Source organism: Phyllobates terribilis, unplaced genomic scaffold, assembly GCF_046119375.1.
Source record: "Phyllobates terribilis strain yellow unplaced genomic scaffold, ASM4611937v1 Scaffold_116__1_contigs__length_5312468, whole genome shotgun sequence".
NCBI classification, from domain to species: Eukaryota; Metazoa; Chordata; class Amphibia; order Anura; family Dendrobatidae; genus Phyllobates; species Phyllobates terribilis.
Window position 1 is genome coordinate 207,356 of NW_027362876.1, and position 16,602 is coordinate 223,957.

Consider the following 16,602-nt stretch of genomic DNA (forward strand, 5'->3'; position numbering starts at 1 on the left):
GGAGCTGAGCCGCGCGGGTACAAGGCGTACGGAGCTGAGCCGCGCGGGTACGAGGCGTACGGAGCGGAGCCGCGCGGGTACGAGGCGTACGGAGCGGAGGCGTACGGAGCGGAGCCGCGCGGGTACGAGGCGTACGGAGCGGAGCCGCGCGGGTACGAGGCGTACGGAGCAGAGCCGCGCGGGTACGAGGCGTACGGAGCAGAGCCGAGCGTGCAAGAGGAGCTCTGGAGCGGAGCTGTGTGTGTATACCTGGATGGGGGACCATATATACCAACATGGGAATCATATATGTCTGGATGGGGACATATATATATCAGGATGGGGGATATTAGTATAGAATTGGGGTACATTAACCCTATAACAGTGTCAGCAGCAGACCTCCCCCATACCAGGGTATCATATGGTATATCTCAGAGGCACACAGACAATTAATGGATGACTCCACATATGTTCTTTTGCCGGATGATCCTACTAATAAATATAAAATTCAACTCCGTATGTTTTTCAGAAAAAGGTTGAAAAATACTGGTACTATGTACTCAAAGTGCACAAATCCTTAACCTCATCTCCTGGCAGTCCGATAATCTCAGTGATTGGTTCTGAAATGGAACCACTTTCAAAATATCTCGACTGGCTGCTGAGACCATTGTTAACAAATACTCCACCATATCTAAAAGACTCTGGTGAATTCCTGAAGACTTTATATGACACTGAATGACAGAATTTTATTTTAACATTGATAGAATTCCCCCAAAAAACGGCAATTGAATGTACATTAAAACCCCTCTCTAACATTGTCAGCAATGGTACGTCCCTGTGTCCTGAGCCTATTGGACTACTGCTATTACGCACCATGTGATCACGCACGCACACAAGCTGTGCAGGGCGATCGCTGCCGGTGCTGTGTGCCAGGAGCGGTGCCACCCCGCTCCTGGCACATTAACCCCCGAAATGCTGCGATTGAAGTCGATCACGGCATTCCGGGAGCAAGGGGAGGTAAGCACGCCCCTCTTATCTTCTCTCCGGCATCTCGCGCTGTCTGTGCTGGCTCCCGGTAGTTGCCATGGTGACTTGATGTCCGAGTCACCAGGCATCAGGAACGTACTTTGATCATGCGCAGTGCTCAATCAAAGTAACTTCTGCATAAATTTTCTTAGTCGAGGTTATCCATTACCCCTACTAAATGAACAGACAGAGTCAGTAAAAAAAAATCAAAAAGATTTATTAAAACAGAAAGATAAGAAAAAGCAGAGTACCGTAGAGAGGTTAACTTTAACTGTCAAACACAAAGCAATGGATAAGGTGATCCATACAGCTATAAGACAAAACGGACACCTGATAGAAAGTGACAAAGAGCTAAACGAGAAAGCCAATACTAAACCCCTATCTTCATGTAGAAGTAGTAAATTGGGAGATTTAATAGTCAGAAACAGAACTGAACACAATACAGGTAACTGGCTAGAGAAACTTCGTTCTGCCACCTGCAGATCACAGATAAAAGCTTCCGCTTAGGACCATTGACCTGACATGTGAAGGACTTTGTGTCATGTAGAACTAAGCATGTGGTATACGTCATCTCCCCATGTAAATTCTATAACAAAGGTAAAACTATATGACCTTTTTCCGAACATTATCGCTCTATAATCACTGGAAAGGGAGCTTCTCCACTTAGAAGACACATGCATGATAATGCTGATCTGAAGTGTTTTGCAGGAATAGAAAAGGTCAAGGTCCCTCCACAATTTGGAAATCTTCATGTGTTATTATTAAAACAAGAATCAAGGTTGATTCTTAATTCTGCAGCCCAGGGTAAGGTAATAGGACCCCTAACACATCCCCCCACCTAGGTTGGTCAGGTATCATGTTCTGATGACCACTTCCATTAAAATTGTTACCTTTTTCCCAAAAAAATACCAGCAGAACTTAAATATGTGGTGTACTTTAGGGCTGAGGCTTAATAGTGATTGCAATTTCACAGTTAGAGTCCCTGGGTTACTGCGACAGAGAGGGGCCAGAAGACTGCGGTGCCTGGTTTCATGTACTTCTGCACTGGTTAAAAGTACTTCACCATCATATTCAAAAGTGCAGTTTTTTCCTTGCTAGCAGTGCAAGGGTTAATCTGTTCAGTTGACGCTCCCGGAGCTTTCCTACCTGGATTGTCTCAGCTGTTCAGTGTTGGCCACTGCTATATAAGCTCACCTCTGACACTTATGTAATGCCAGTGTTAGTTCTTACTGCCTGGTTCTGGAGTTGGCAGTAGTAGTGGACAACTCCTTTAAGAAGATACAATTTTCAGTTAAAACATTTCCAACATTCTGAACATGAAAAAGGCTTCTCCCCTGTGTGACTTCTCTGATGTTTATTAAAAGTTGATTCCGTGTAAAACATTTCCCACATTAATTACATGAAAAAGGCTTCTTCACTGTGTGGGTTGTCTGGTGACTAAGAAGGCTTGTTTTCTTCACAAAACATTTTCCACATTCTGAACATGAAAATGGCTTCTCCCCTGTGTGAATTTTCTGGTGTCTATTAAGATGCGCTTTCAGTTTAAAACATTTTCCACATTCCAAACATGAAAATGGTTTCTCCCCTGTGTGACTTTTCTGGTGCGTAACAAGATTTGATTTATGGTTAAAACATTTCCCACATTCTGAACATGAAAATGGCTTCTCCCCTGTGTGAATTATTTGGTGACTTAAAAGATATGATTTGTTCACAAAACTTTTTCCACATTCTAAACAGGAAAATGGTTTCTCCCCTGTGTGACTTTTCTGGTGCGTAACAAAATTTGATTTCTGGTTAAAACATTTACCACATTCTGAACATGAAAATGGCTTCTCCCCTGTGTGAATTATTTGGTGACTTAAAAGATATGATTCTCTCACAAAACTTTTTCCACATTCTAAACAGGAAAATGGTTTCTCCCCTGTGTGACTTTTCTGGTGCGTAATAAAATTTGATTTATGGTTAAAACATTTCCCACATTCTGAACAGGAATATGGCTTCTCCCCTGTGTGGGTTCTCTGGTGGTAATTAAGCTGTGCTGTCGAGTTAAAACTTTTCCCACATTCTGAACAGGAAAATGGCTTCTCCCCTGTGTGGGTTCTCTGGTGGTAATTAAGCTGTGCTGTCGAGTTAAAACATTTCCCACATTCTGAACAGGAAAAAGGCTTCTCCCCTGTGTGAATTCTCTGGTGCTTAACGAAATCTGATTTCTGGTTAAAACATTTCCCACACTTGGAACATGCAAAGCTATTCTCTGTCGTATGAATTTTTTGATGTTTAAGAATAGATTTTTTGAGGGGAAAATTATTTCCACATTCTGAATGTGAAAATGGCTTCTTTGCTTTAGGAGCAGTTTGTTTTTTAATGCTTATTTTGTGACTTTGATTTTCCTTAGTAGTCGGTAATGAATCAGAAGACAGGGCCTCTTTCAAATGATCAGATGACAGATCTTTGCTGTGAAGGGATGATGGTATATCCGGAGTAATGGCATTCACTTCAATTGTATCCTGTGGGATCTCAAGATCATCTGATTTAAAAATTGAAGATGTCAGCTGTTCTTCTGAACTCCTGGTACAGTCATCTGCCAAGAATAAAACCAATTATTATTTTAGAATAAAATATCCTTGAATTGTATATTTTTGAACATTTCTACTTAAACTGTCTGTAAAAATGGCAAGTTATGTAAAATATTGAATTATTCATCAAGACAATGACAGTTTACAGTCTAATAGAAAACCTCATAGGATGAACCAGTAGAGCATGGTGTCCAACTGTTTGTTCATTTTGCCTCCCAAATATGGAATAAAAAGCCACCAAACAATGTTATGTAGGCGAAAATAATACCAATAAAAACTTCTACTCATCTCACAAAAAACAAGCCCCCACTCAGGTACATCATGTGTCAGTGGAAAACCAAAGGTTTCTACACCATTAGTGGCTCAAAGGCTCTTGAAAGGTAACATGGCTTCCATAACCCAATCCAGCAATATCCACTCTCCCAAATTGAAATCTCCCCCTCGCTTCTGAGCCTTGCAGTGCGCCCAAACCACATTTATCATCCATGTATTCGGCATTACTATAGTGAGAAGAACCCACTTAATTTACGGTGTATGTCTCCTGGAGCACAATCTGGGCACTATGTGTTGGGTAATAAAATGGTATATTTGCAATTTTCTTTCTCCAACATCCACTGCATGCTAATTTCAGGAAAGTGCCTGTGGAGTCAAAATAGTCACTACTCCTATAGATTATATCACTGAGGGTTATAATTTCCAAAATGGAGTCACTTATGTGGATTTCTACTGCTCTGGTTTTCAGCAATTTTGTTATTTTAGGGCTTCTGCAAAAGGCATCTCCCATTTTCTCTGGGATCTGCTCCTGCGACATCTGCCTCTGTCACCTTATTCATTCTGCAGGTGGCGCTGGTAATGGAGGAGACATCAGAGCCAGAAGCTCTGGGTGATGCAGGTTCTGTCCAGCCCTTGGCTCTGACCCGGCTACATGACGATTCTTCTTCCCATCTCACACCAAAGAACAGCAGGTAACACCATGGCCCAAGCCTAGGGGTGCAAGTCCAGATCCATGTAGAGGGGTAAAAGGGTGATGGGCAAGGCAATCCCTATTTTGGACACTAACTAGTGCAGTCAAAAAGTGTGAGTATAGACAATGACACATCTATTGAAATGATCAAACTCAACAGTCTTCATCAGTAAATAGTAACTAGTGGTGAAACCTCTCTGGGTAATTGGAGTATGGGGCTCCGTTGCTCTTAGCTATCTAAACTATCGTAAGGGCATTTGGAAGAGGCAATGGAGACTTTTTTTTTTTTTTTAAAGACTACCAGGGAGTTACAGACATACATAAGTTCGGCAGGCCGATCCCACCACAATCAAACTATCACACAGAATTAAGCTGTAAAGAAAGATATGGAATAAAAAAATGTTACATCTCCAACAAAATTTTATGTATGGGGGGGGGAGGACACCAACACTAAACCGGACTTTATTCATTTATGGTGGACCACTGGAGCTACTACGAGTCCTGACCAGAAGAGTAGAGAAAGTATTAGCGCCCCCATTTCAGGAGAGATTGTGCAGTAATCTGAATTCCTTAGGATTGAAAACATAATGGAATTTATGACGTGGAGTGAATCCATGAAACCAGGGCTCGAGCCAACACATCTCCTGCAGGCGTGAATAAATGTATATTACAGCCATCAGCCACGCACAGCTTAGAGATATATCATGGCACAGGTGTAATGTTTTTTATGTAGTCTATCACAATCCTGTATGAAGTTAGTTGGTTTTAAAATAAAGTGTAAAATCAGGATAAAGGGAAACTCTTGTTATTGTACAGAAATTCACACTTGTTCCTCACTGCACACTTAATGTTGTCGATCATAAAAGTGAAGTTTGGCCAGAAAGACTGGACCAGGTCTTGTAGGGACCATATGAGCACATTCAGCAGCACAGAAGGGAGAGAAGGGAGATTCATCCAATAAGATATCAGGATTCTAGGAAGCCAACAGGGGGTAGGTGGATCCTCCAGGTTGTAAATTCTATAGAAAAGGGCTTTCAATGCCCAAAGTCATTCGAACAGTTTTGGGTGAAGGAGAATGTTGTGGTCAAGAGGTAAAATGGTGATCACATGATTGTGATACGGCCGGACTACACCACCGATAAAGCAGCCACAGCCGGTGACTGAGGAGAATCGGTGACTTCTCTGCATTTAGTGGTTACTACTCACCTGGATGGTTATCGGTAGGAATCTCCTGTTTACACCGCTCATCACTCCTCACATATGTTTCTGTAGTATTAATATAGGTCAGATCTTCACCCTGAAACAAATATTGTAAAAGTCACAGACAGATGGAGAAGTCACATCTATGATCAGCTCTAATCCTGACATCTCCACCGTTCTCACTACACGAGTATAAAACATATAATACTGGTGGATAAAACAAGACTGAACACAAGACCTTCACAGCCGTCTACACATCATAGGGGACATCTCATGACACCATCTCTCCATCTACCTGATGATCCCGAGGAACACTGGGATCTTCTTGTTTACAGTCCTGTGGAAGAAGAGGACGGGGACATCTCTCTGGTGTTGTCCTCTTACTGGATAGATCTGGAGGAAACACATACAGGGACTGAATTCATTCTTTACATACAGATAATTATAGGCCGTGTGTATTTAGTCCTATCTATTACCTGGTGATGTGAGGGGCTGGGGAACCTCAATCATGACGTCCTTGTACAGATATTTGTGTTCTTCTATATACTCCCACTCCTCCATGGAGAAATAAACAGCGACATCCTGACACCTTATAGGAACCTGACACATACAATGATACCGTCATCCCCCCAATCCCTTCATAGCGTTACTGTCTAATGTCCCAGCATTCCCAGCAGTGTCACCTCTCCAGTCAGCAGCTCAATCATCTTGTAGATGAGCTCTAGGATCTTCTGGTCATTGATGTCCTCATGTATCAGGGGGTGAGATGGAGGCCTCGTGATTGGGCTCAGGGGTCTTCCCCATCCCTCAGACACAGGGTCCTGACAGCGCTCACTAGAGGTCTTCTTCACTACTGTGTAATCCTGGTTATGGAGAGACACATTAATAAATCTCACTCCAGACATTTCCAGAGTCCTCACCTTTCCAGTTCTGTCCATCTGTTATTCCCATATATAAGAATGATGTAATGTGATGTCATCAGAATCTCTCACCTCTCCAGTAAGACGGAAAAGGATCTCTAGGGTGAGGTGTAATATTCTCTCCGCCATCTTGTCTCTATCCATATCCATCTTTGATGGGAGAATCAGGAAAATACTCTTACATAGAAGATCTTCACTGAGAGGATCTGATATTGACCTGAACAAGAAGAAAATGAGCCGATGGAACATCATAAAAATCCTGGAGATAATAAGGGAAACATGAGGAGATTTATTATTTTACAGTATTTAGTTTTCTGCTTTACATCTAGTAATAAAACCTATATATTTTAGGCCACAAACAAAAATCAGTTTCTTCCTCGGAGTCTGGAGCTGAACACGTTTCTCAAAGACTCATCTTCCATAACGCTAATTCTCGTCCTATTTACCGACACTGGAATCGGCATTAGCAATACTGCAGGAGATATTCATTACATGTAACATGAGAAATAACTACTTCATGATGAGGACGACACATTCATCATCTACTACGGCTCTAGAAAGATATTTGGCCAGAGTCCATCATTGACTACATCTCCACCGGCCGTCTATATGAATGTTTCCCGTCTTCCCCGGACTGTAATCTTATGTCACGTTAGATCTCATGTCTGATTCACACACAGAAGTTTGATGCTTTTATATATAATTTCACAAGCCCCTACATATAATAAACTTAAGTGCCTTTCATGTGGCACTAAAGAGTGTTTACCCGAATAAATAAATGAAAAAAACCCCACTATTTTTCGTAACCAGGCAAGGTGAAGCAGACAGCTGCGGGCTGATATCAGGCTCAGAAGGATCCTGGTTATTGACCCTTTCCAGCCTGAAAATACGCGCTTTGCCCACCTCTTCTCTATTGCCCTGGTGCGGTGGCAATCGGGGTAATGATAGTTGAGGTTGATGTCAGCTGTGAATTGTCAAAAAACACATTTGGCATCAAGCCCTGGGGTTAGTAATGGAGAAAAAAATACACAGACATAAAAAAAAAAATTATTTGAAGAAAGACTCCCCGACACTCTTCCTGGTTCACCAATTTATTTTTAAAAAAAAAAAAACATGCAGGTCCGACGTAGTCCATGGCATTCCCATGACGATCCCCGAATCCAACATCCAAAGGCTATGGAGCCTTGTTCAGAGGACGACACTCTATAGGTCGTAGCAGCAGCCACTCCGGGGCCCACTGCGTTCCACAAGACCTGGCGGCTCTGATGAGCAGTGACCTCAGTAACTACACCGCTCATCAGAGTGACCAAGTCCTCTGTATAATAACCCCATGTAGTGCCCCACAATAATGGCCCCACACAGTGCCCCAGTGTCTAATGGCCCCATATAGCGCACCATACTATAATGTGCCCCACAGTATCATGACCCCATATAGTGAACTATAGTATAATACCCCCCCATATAGTGCCCCAGTGTCTAATGCCCCCGACATATAGTGCCCCAGTGTCTAATGCCCCCCCCAAATAGTGCCCCAGTGTCTAATGCCCCCCCCAAATAGTGCCCCAGTGTCTAATGGCCCCATACAGTGGCCCACAGTCTAATGGCCCCATACAGTGGCCCACAGTCTAATGGCCCCATACAGTGGCCCACAGAATAATGGCCCCATACAGTGGCCCACAGAATAATGGCCCCATACAGTGGCCCACAGTATAATGGCCCCATACAGTGGCCCACAGAATAATGTGCCCCACAGTATCATGGCCCCATATAGTGAACTATAGTATAATGTCTTCCCCATATAGTGCCACCCAGTATAATGGTCCCATATAGTCCACCACAGTATAATGGTCCCATGTAGTGCATCCTGGTATATGGCCCGTGACATTACTAATAGATGGGGGCACAGGTGACATTACTAAATATATGGGGGCACACAGGGGACATTACTAATATATGGGGGTACACAGGCGACATTACTAATATATGGGGTCACACAGGGGACATTACTAATATATGGGGGCACAGCGGACATTACTAATATATGGGGGCACACAGGGGACATTACTAATATATGGGGGCACACAGGGGACATTACTAATATATGGGGGCACACAGGGGACATTACTAATATATGGGGGCACACAGGGGACATTACTAATATATGGGGGCACACAGGGGACATTACTAATATAGGGGGGCACACAGGGGACATTACTAATATATGGGGGCACACAGGGGACATTACTAATATAGGGGGGCACACAGGGGACATTACTAATATAGGGGGGCACACAGGAGGACATTACTAATATAGGGGGGCACACAGGAGGACATTACTAATATAGGGGGGCACACAGGAGGACATTACTAATATATGGGGGCACACAGGGGACATTACTAATATATGGGGGCACACAGGGGACATTACTAATATATGGGGGCACACAGGGGACATTACTAATATATGGGGGCACACAGGCGACATTACTAATATATGGGGGCACACAGGCGACATTACTAATATATGGGGGCACACAGGGGACATTACTAATATATGGGGGCACACAGGGGACATTACTGATATATGGGGGCACACAGGGGACATTACTGATATATGGGGGCACACAGGAGGAGTTGTGGCCGCTGCAGGTGAATAGGGGAATATTATCATGTGGAGTCACAGGGGGAGAAGGGAGAATTATTACAGTGGCCGGTACAGAGGGGAGGACATTACTGTCTGGAGGACAGTAGGAAACCGCAATCACTGCACACACAGATAGGAATCGCAGGTGTGAATAAGGACTATAGTGAGTGCGATAATAATGTGCACAGTGCTGCGGAGTATGGCGGCGATATAGAAGGAAGAGGAAGAAATAATCCGCATAGAGAATAACGAGGGGTCTCCACATACCTCCACCTGCAGAGCCGCCACCACATATATGGCTGCTCTGTGCGCACAGGAGCTGTGATGAGGTCACAGGAGGGGAGGAGTCAGGGGTCACATGATCAGGGGCCTCAGTGGATGCAGGACTCTGCTGTGCTGGTTGTCATGGTGCTGGATGAGCTGAAGTTTATGTGTGGGGTCAGGAGGGGTTTACAGTGTGGATGTAGCAGAGCCGCGTGTGTACGAGGCGTACGGAGCGGAGCCGCGCGTGTACGAGGCGTACGGAGCGGAGCCGCGTGTGTACGAGGTGTACGGAGCAGAGCCGTGTGTGTACGAGGTGTACGGAGCAGAGCCGCGCGTGTTCGAGGCGTACGGAGCCGCGCGTGTACGAGGCGTACGGAGCCGCGCGTGTACGAGGCGTATGGAGGAGCGGAGCCACGCGTCTACGAGGCGTATGGAGGAGCGGAGCCGCGCGTCTACAAGGCGTACGGAGGAGCGGAGCCGCGCGTCTACAAGGCGTACGGAGGAGCGGAGCCGCGCGTCTACGAGGCGTACGGAGGAGCGGAGCCGCGCGTCTACGAGGCGTACGGAGGAGCGGAGTCGCATGTGTACGAGGTGTACGGAGCGGAGCCGCGTGTGTACGAGGTGTACGGAGTGGAGCCGCGTGTGTGCGAGGTGTACGGAGCAGAGCCGCGTGTACGAGGTGTACGGAGCAGAGCCGCGTGTACGAGGTGTATGAAAGCAACACAAGTTTTTTCTACACAGTTCTTCTTCACAAGGGAATTTGAATAGCTCCTCTGATAATATCTACAGGACTTGCAGACAGCAGATAAGGACATGGTGGGAAATTGCGAGTTTTGAAACTTATTTTCAGAGGAGAATCGTATATGGGGGTCTGAGAATCCCAGTCCTTCCTGATGCACATAGAGATGATGAGACGTTTATGAAAGGTTGGGAAGATCTCCTGACAGCTCCTTACGGATGATTAATCACCTTCTCGAATATGAGAAGAACCTGTTACTCAGGGGCGGAACTACCGCCCGTGCAGCCGGTTCATTGAACGGGGGCCCCGAGGGAGAGGGGGCCCCTCCAGCCTCCAGCAGGGCCGCCATCAGGGCATGACTGCCCTGACTCCAGTATGGGGCCCGGCCGGTAGGGGCCCCCTCGGGGGCCCCCCTCTTGTGCGTCTCTCTCCTCATGGGGCCCCCGGCCCCATGCTATGCGCCGGGTCCGGGACATTTCAGCGCTGAGCTGCGCTGTTGCAGCAGCGCCTTCATGATTCCCCTGACTTCCGGTCATGTGACGGTGCAGTCACATGGCCGGAAGTCAGGAGAACCTGCTGTCAGCGATTTGGACGAGCGCCAGGATTCTGCAGGGATCGCATGGGGGTAAGTATAACAAGTTTTATTTTTTTTAAAATACAATTAACTAGGAGTGGAGAGATGGGAGATGCACATGTGTGTGTGTGTGTGTGTGTGGGGGGGAGATGGGAGATGCACATGTGTGTGTGTGGGGGGGGAGATGGGAGATGCACATGTGTGTGTGTGGGGGGGGAGATGGGAGATGCACATGTGTGTGGGGGGGGAGATGGGAGATGCACATGTGTGTGGGGGGGGAGATGGGAGATGCACATGTGTGTGGGGGGGGGAGATGCACATGTGTGTGGGGGGGGGATGGGAGATGCACATGTGTGTGGGGGGGGATGGGAGATGCACATGTGTGTGGGGGGGAGATGGGAGATGCACATGTGTGTGGGGGGGAGATGGGAGATGCACATGTGTGTGGGGGGGAGATGGGAGATGCACATGTGTGTGGGGGGGAGATGGGAGATGCACATGTGTGGGGGGGGATGGGAGATGCACATGTGTGGGGGGGGGATGGGAGATACACATGTGGTGGGGGGGGGGATGGGAGATGCACATGTGGGGGGGATGAGAGAGGTGCACATGTGGTGGAGGGGGATGAGAGAGGTGCACATGTGGTGGAGGGGGATGAGAGAGGGGCACATGTGGGGGAGGGGGACGAGAGGGGCACATGTGGGGGAGGGGGTGAGAGATGTGCACATGGGGGGGTGAGAGCTGCACATGGGGGGGTTTGAGAGCTGCACATGGGGGAATTGGGAGTAGGGGATAATGAGCTGCACATAACGAATGTGGGGTGGGGGAGAGTAAATGATAAATGATGATGGGGTGGGGAGAGCACGGACATGATATAATGAATTGGGGCAGGGGGTGCATGTAAATATTGAATGCGGGGAGCAGGAAGTATAGAGTAGGGGGCGTTGCGGATGCAGGAGTGTGACTGGTAACAAATTGGCGGAAAGAGTAGAGGTTCTAATTAAATTATATATTAAGTGCCTATTTACAGTTAATGGGGGCACAGTGGTGGATTACAATTTATATTTGGAATGGTAGGTTGCATAATAACTAACCATATATTGATGGTGGATGCACGTCTGTATTCAGCTGCGTAATGTAGAAGTTGGGGAATGTGCTCTAGATAACTGTGTTATTTTATGCAGAGACGAGTCCTGGCTGGAAGATGTGATGGCGGTCTGTGCTGGATGAAGGAGAAAAGCGAAGATGAAGGACTTCACCTAGAGACGTCACCGGTGAGTCAGTCTATTACATGTACACTGTGTATAATGTCACTGGTGATCACTGTATTACCTGTACACTGACACTATATACAGAGCTCCTGTGTATAATGTCACTGGTGATCCCTGTATTACCTGTACACTGACACTATATACAGAGCTCCTGTGTATAATGTCACTGGTGATCACTGTATTACCTGTACACTGACACTATATACAGAGCTCCTGTGTATAATTTCACTGGCGATCACTAGATTACCTGGACACTTACATTATACATACCATGTATAGAGCACCCGTGTATAATGACACTTATGGTAATATTAGTAATGTGGTGGTAATATTAGTAATGTAGTGGTAATATGTGGTCTGGTCATGGTGTGGCAGTTTTTCTCCCTTCTGTGTGGTATTATTCGGTCACTATGTTGTGGTAATATGTGGTCTGGTCATGGTGTGGCGGTATTCCCTGTATGTGGTATTATTGGTCATTTAAAAAAAAAATGTATATGACACATTCCCTTAAAGAAAACTAAATAAAAATATATCTAAAAAGAGTATTGGATATTTTAAGAAAATTTTAATAGGTTAGAGTAGGGCCCGCCCAGAAGAGTCTACCTTATCGTGGTGGCGGCTTTAAAAATCTTTTGGCCAAAACAAAAGCTGATGGCTATGTATGTGGCGCCGTCACATGGCCGAACGTCAGGAGAACGGTGGCAGCGACGTGGACGAGCGCCAGGATTCTGCAGGGATTGCATGGGGGTAAGTATAACAAGTTTTATTTTTTTAAAATACAATTAATTAACTAGGAGTGGGGGGGATGAGAGATGCACGGGGGGGATGAGAGATGCACATGGGGGGGGTGAGAGATGCACATGGGGGGGTGAGAGATGCACATGTGTGTGGGGGGGAGATGGGAGATGCACATGTGTGGGGGGGGATGGGAGATGCACATGTGTGGGGGGGGGATGGGAGATACACATGTGGTGGGGGGGGAGATGGGAGATGCACATGTGGGGGGGATGAGAGAGGTGCACATGTGGTGGAGGGGGATGAGAGAGGTGCACATGTGGTGGAGGGGGATGAGAGAGGGGCACATGTGGGGGAGGGGGACGAGAGGGGCACATGTGGGGGAGGGGGTGAGAGATGTGCACATGGGGGGGTGAGAGCTGCACATGGGGGGGTTTGAGAGCTGCACATGGGGGAATTGGGAGTAGGGGATAATGAGCTGCACATAACGAATGTGGGGTGGGGGAGAGTAAATGATAAATGATGATGGGGTGGGGAGAGCACGGACATGATATAATGAATTGGGGCAGGGGGTGCATGTAAATATTGAATGCGGGGAGCAGGAAGTATAGAGTAGGGGGCGTTGCGGATGCAGGAGTGTGACTGGTAACAAATTGGCGGAAAGAGTAGAGGTTCTAATTAAATTATATATTAAGTGCCTATTTACAGTTAATGGGGGCACAGTGGTGGATTACAATTTATATTTGGAATGGTAGGTTGCATAATAACTAACCATATATTGATGGTGGATGCACGTCTGTATTCAGCTGCGTAATGTAGAAGTTGGGGAATGTGCTCTAGATAACTGTGTTATTTTATGCAGAGACGAGTCCTGGCTGGAAGATGTGATGGCGGTCTGTGCTGGATGAAGGAGAAAAGCGAAGATGAAGGACTTCACCTAGAGACGTCACCGGTGAGTCAGTCTATTACATGTACACTGTGTATAATGTCACTGGTGATCACTGTATTACCTGTACACTGACACTATATACAGAGCTCCTGTGTATAATGTCACTGGTGATCCCTGTATTACCTGTACACTGACACTATATACAGAGCTCCTGTGTATAATGTCACTGGTGATCACTGTATTACCTGTACACTGACACTATATACAGAGCTCCTGTGTATAATTTCACTGGCGATCACTAGATTACCTGGACACTTACATTATACATACCATGTATAGAGCACCCGTGTATAATGACACTTATGGTAATATTAGTAATGTGGTGGTAATATTAGTAATGTAGTGGTAATATGTGGTCTGGTCATGGTGTGGCAGTTTTTCTCCCTTCTGTGTGGTATTATTCGGTCACTATGTTGTGGTAATATGTGGTCTGGTCATGGTGTGGCGGTATTCCCTGTATGTGGTATTATTGGTCATTTAAAAAAAAAATGTATATGACACATTCCCTTAAAGAAAACTAAATAAAAATATATCTAAAAAGAGTATTGGATATTTTAAGAAAATTTTAATAGGTTAGAGTAGGGCCCGCCCAGAAGAGTCTACCTTATCGTGGTGGCGGCTTTAAAAATCTTTTGGCCAAAACAAAAGCTGATGGCTATGTATGTGGCGCCGTCACATGGCCGAACGTCAGGAGAACGGTGGCAGCGACGTGGACGAGCGCCAGGATTCTGCAGGGATTGCATGGGGGTAAGTATAACAAGTTTTATTTTTTTTAAATACAATTAATTAACTAGGAGTGGGGGGGATGAGAGATGCACGGGGGGGATGAGAGATGCACATGGGGGGGGTGAGAGATGCACATGGGGGGGTGAGAGATGCACATGGTGGGGGTGAGAGATGCACATGGTGGGGGTGAGAGATGCACATGGTGGGGGTGAGAGATGCACATGGTGGGGGTGAGAGATGCACATGGTGGGGGTGAGAGATGCACATGGGGGGGTGAGAGATGCACATGGGGGGATGAGAGATGCACATGGGGGGGGATGAGAGATGCACATGGGGGGGGATGAGAGATGCACATGGGGGGGATGAGAGATGCACGGGGGGTGAGAGCTGCACATGGGTGGGATGAGAGCTGCACATGGGGGGGGTGAGAGATGCACATGGGGGGTTATGTTTACATAACTTTGTTGCCTTATGAAGGGCAGGGGGGGCCCCCCAAAATTTCTTGCACAGGGGCCCACTACAGTCTGTGTCCGCCCCTGCTGTTACTGATGAATCAAAAATTAGAGAAAGAGATGAGAGAAATTCTACAGTTTGCTTCACAGCCTGATTTCGTGAATTTGGAGTTAAAATTACAAAAACATTTTGAAATATTTAATAGGGACTTCAAAGAAAGGAAGCATGGGAAGTTTATATGAGATCTGAAAGACTTCGAGACAGGAGAGGTGTAGAAAAATAAATGCAGAGGGCAAAGATCAACAAGACCCAGGTTTACTGACCTTTCGGGTACTGATCTATCGGAGTCTGATAGCTCTGTCAGTGGGCAGGGAGATTTTAGGTTAGGAATGAAGAGAAAGAGCCGATATAAAAGGAATCGGAGACAAAGGAAATTGTCCCTCTCTAAATCATTGGGGGGACAATTTGTGGAACAATTCAAAATTGTTTTCCAGAATCCCCCTCTCCTGCTTATTTTCATCTCCATTAACCACTATGAGAACAGAACCAGTAACTCAGGGAGTGGAAAGCTCAGCCCACTATACCTGCTGTGTTTGGAAATATGATGTAAACGGGAACACCAATTGTCCCCCAAATGTCAGTAACGACAGCTTTACCTGCAACCCCCATGACTATGACAACAACAATGCCATCAATAGGCTTCACTGGACAGACTTTCCCTTTTTTAGGGAGCAATAATAGACATAGAAAGTAATAATAGGTCTCTCTGTAATGATGATAATTTACAGATTTTCACTTAGTGACATACAGATAGGACTTCTAAGGAAAGGGCTGTCATTTACTCCAACCCCAAGGTTTGATCTCTTTGTATGGACGAAGGATGTCAACTTATTCGCCCGTAAACTGGCCTTGCATAAATATCATGCAATTAACCCCTTGATGACCTGATCATTTTCCATTTTTGCATTTTCCATTTTTGCTCCCCTTGTTCCCAGGGCCATAGCGTTTTTTATTTTTCTGTCAACATGGCCGTGTGAGGACTTATTTTTTGTGGGACAAGTTGTACTTTTGCATGCCATCACTGGTTTTATCATATCATGTACTGGAAAATGGGGAAAAAAATCTAATTACGGTGAAATTGGAAAAAAAAGTGCAATACCACAGTTGTTGTTTTTTTTTACCACATTCACTGAATGCTAAAACTGACCTGGCATTATTATTCTCCAGGTCATGACGAGTTCGTAGACACCAAACATGTATAGGTTCTTTTTTATTTACGTGGTGAAAAAAAATCCAAAGTTTGCTAAAAAAAAAGTCTCCATTTTCCGAGACCCGTAGCGTCTCCATTTTTCGTGTTCTGTGGCCGTATCTACCATTTTGGGGTAGATCCGATGTTTTGATCGCTTGTTATTGCATTTTATTGCAATGTTGCTGTAGCGCCCCGAGGGTTCGGCCGCTACAGGAGTATTGCACCTCAGTCCAGAGGTGTGATATTCCACTCCCGGGTAAGGATGGAGTATGGACCAGGGCTCAGTTAGCTGCATACAGCACACACACCCCATTTCCGAGGGACAGCTCAACG

At 45.8% G+C, this 16,602-nt stretch overlaps 2 protein-coding genes across 3 annotated transcripts in view; one reads left to right on the forward strand and one right to left on the reverse strand.

Annotated features, from left to right (window-relative positions):
- Positions 1-1,206: 1,206 nt before the first annotated feature.
- On the reverse strand, positions 1,207-9,640 carry LOC141201461 (uncharacterized). 2 transcript variants are annotated; one of them, XM_073663452.1, is made up of 7 exons: positions 9,577-9,640; positions 6,738-6,882; positions 6,429-6,608; positions 6,222-6,345; positions 6,041-6,138; positions 5,752-5,842; positions 1,207-3,586 (listed from the first exon to the last, which is right to left on the reverse strand). In XM_073663452.1, the coding sequence occupies exons 1-7, from the start codon at positions 9,600-9,602 to the stop codon at positions 2,397-2,399; spliced, it is 1,854 nt and encodes a 617-aa protein (XP_073519553.1). In that variant the 5' UTR covers positions 9,603-9,640; the 3' UTR covers positions 1,207-2,396. The 2 variants fall into 2 exon arrangements, with proteins under 2 accessions (XP_073519553.1, XP_073519552.1); XM_073663451.1 differs by having other exon boundaries at positions 6,738-6,924; positions 9,577-9,626.
- A 3,760-nt stretch (positions 9,641-13,400) lies between these two features.
- The window catches only part of LOC141201463 (uncharacterized), a 458,636-nt gene continuing 455,434 nt past the window's right edge, over positions 13,401-16,602 (forward strand). Inside the window, exon 1 of the mRNA XM_073663454.1 lies at positions 13,401-13,844. The gene's annotated coding sequence lies outside the window, so the exon portion shown is untranslated. The remainder of the gene's footprint in view (positions 13,845-16,602) is intronic.

Bases quoted from the DNA above. Each gene is read 5' to 3' on its own strand.
- LOC141201461 (XM_073663451.1), bottom strand. From the start codon at position 9,602: ATGTGGTGGCGGCTCTGCAGGTGGAG. The intron at 6,609-6,737 runs GTGAGAGATTCT...CTCCATAACCAG, and splicing joins TTTTCCGTCTTACTGGAGAG to GATTACACAGTAGTGAAGAA. The intron at 3,587-5,751 runs GTGAGTAGTAAC...TATTCTTGGCAG, and splicing joins TCCTACCGATAACCATCCAG to ATGACTGTACCAGGAGTTCA.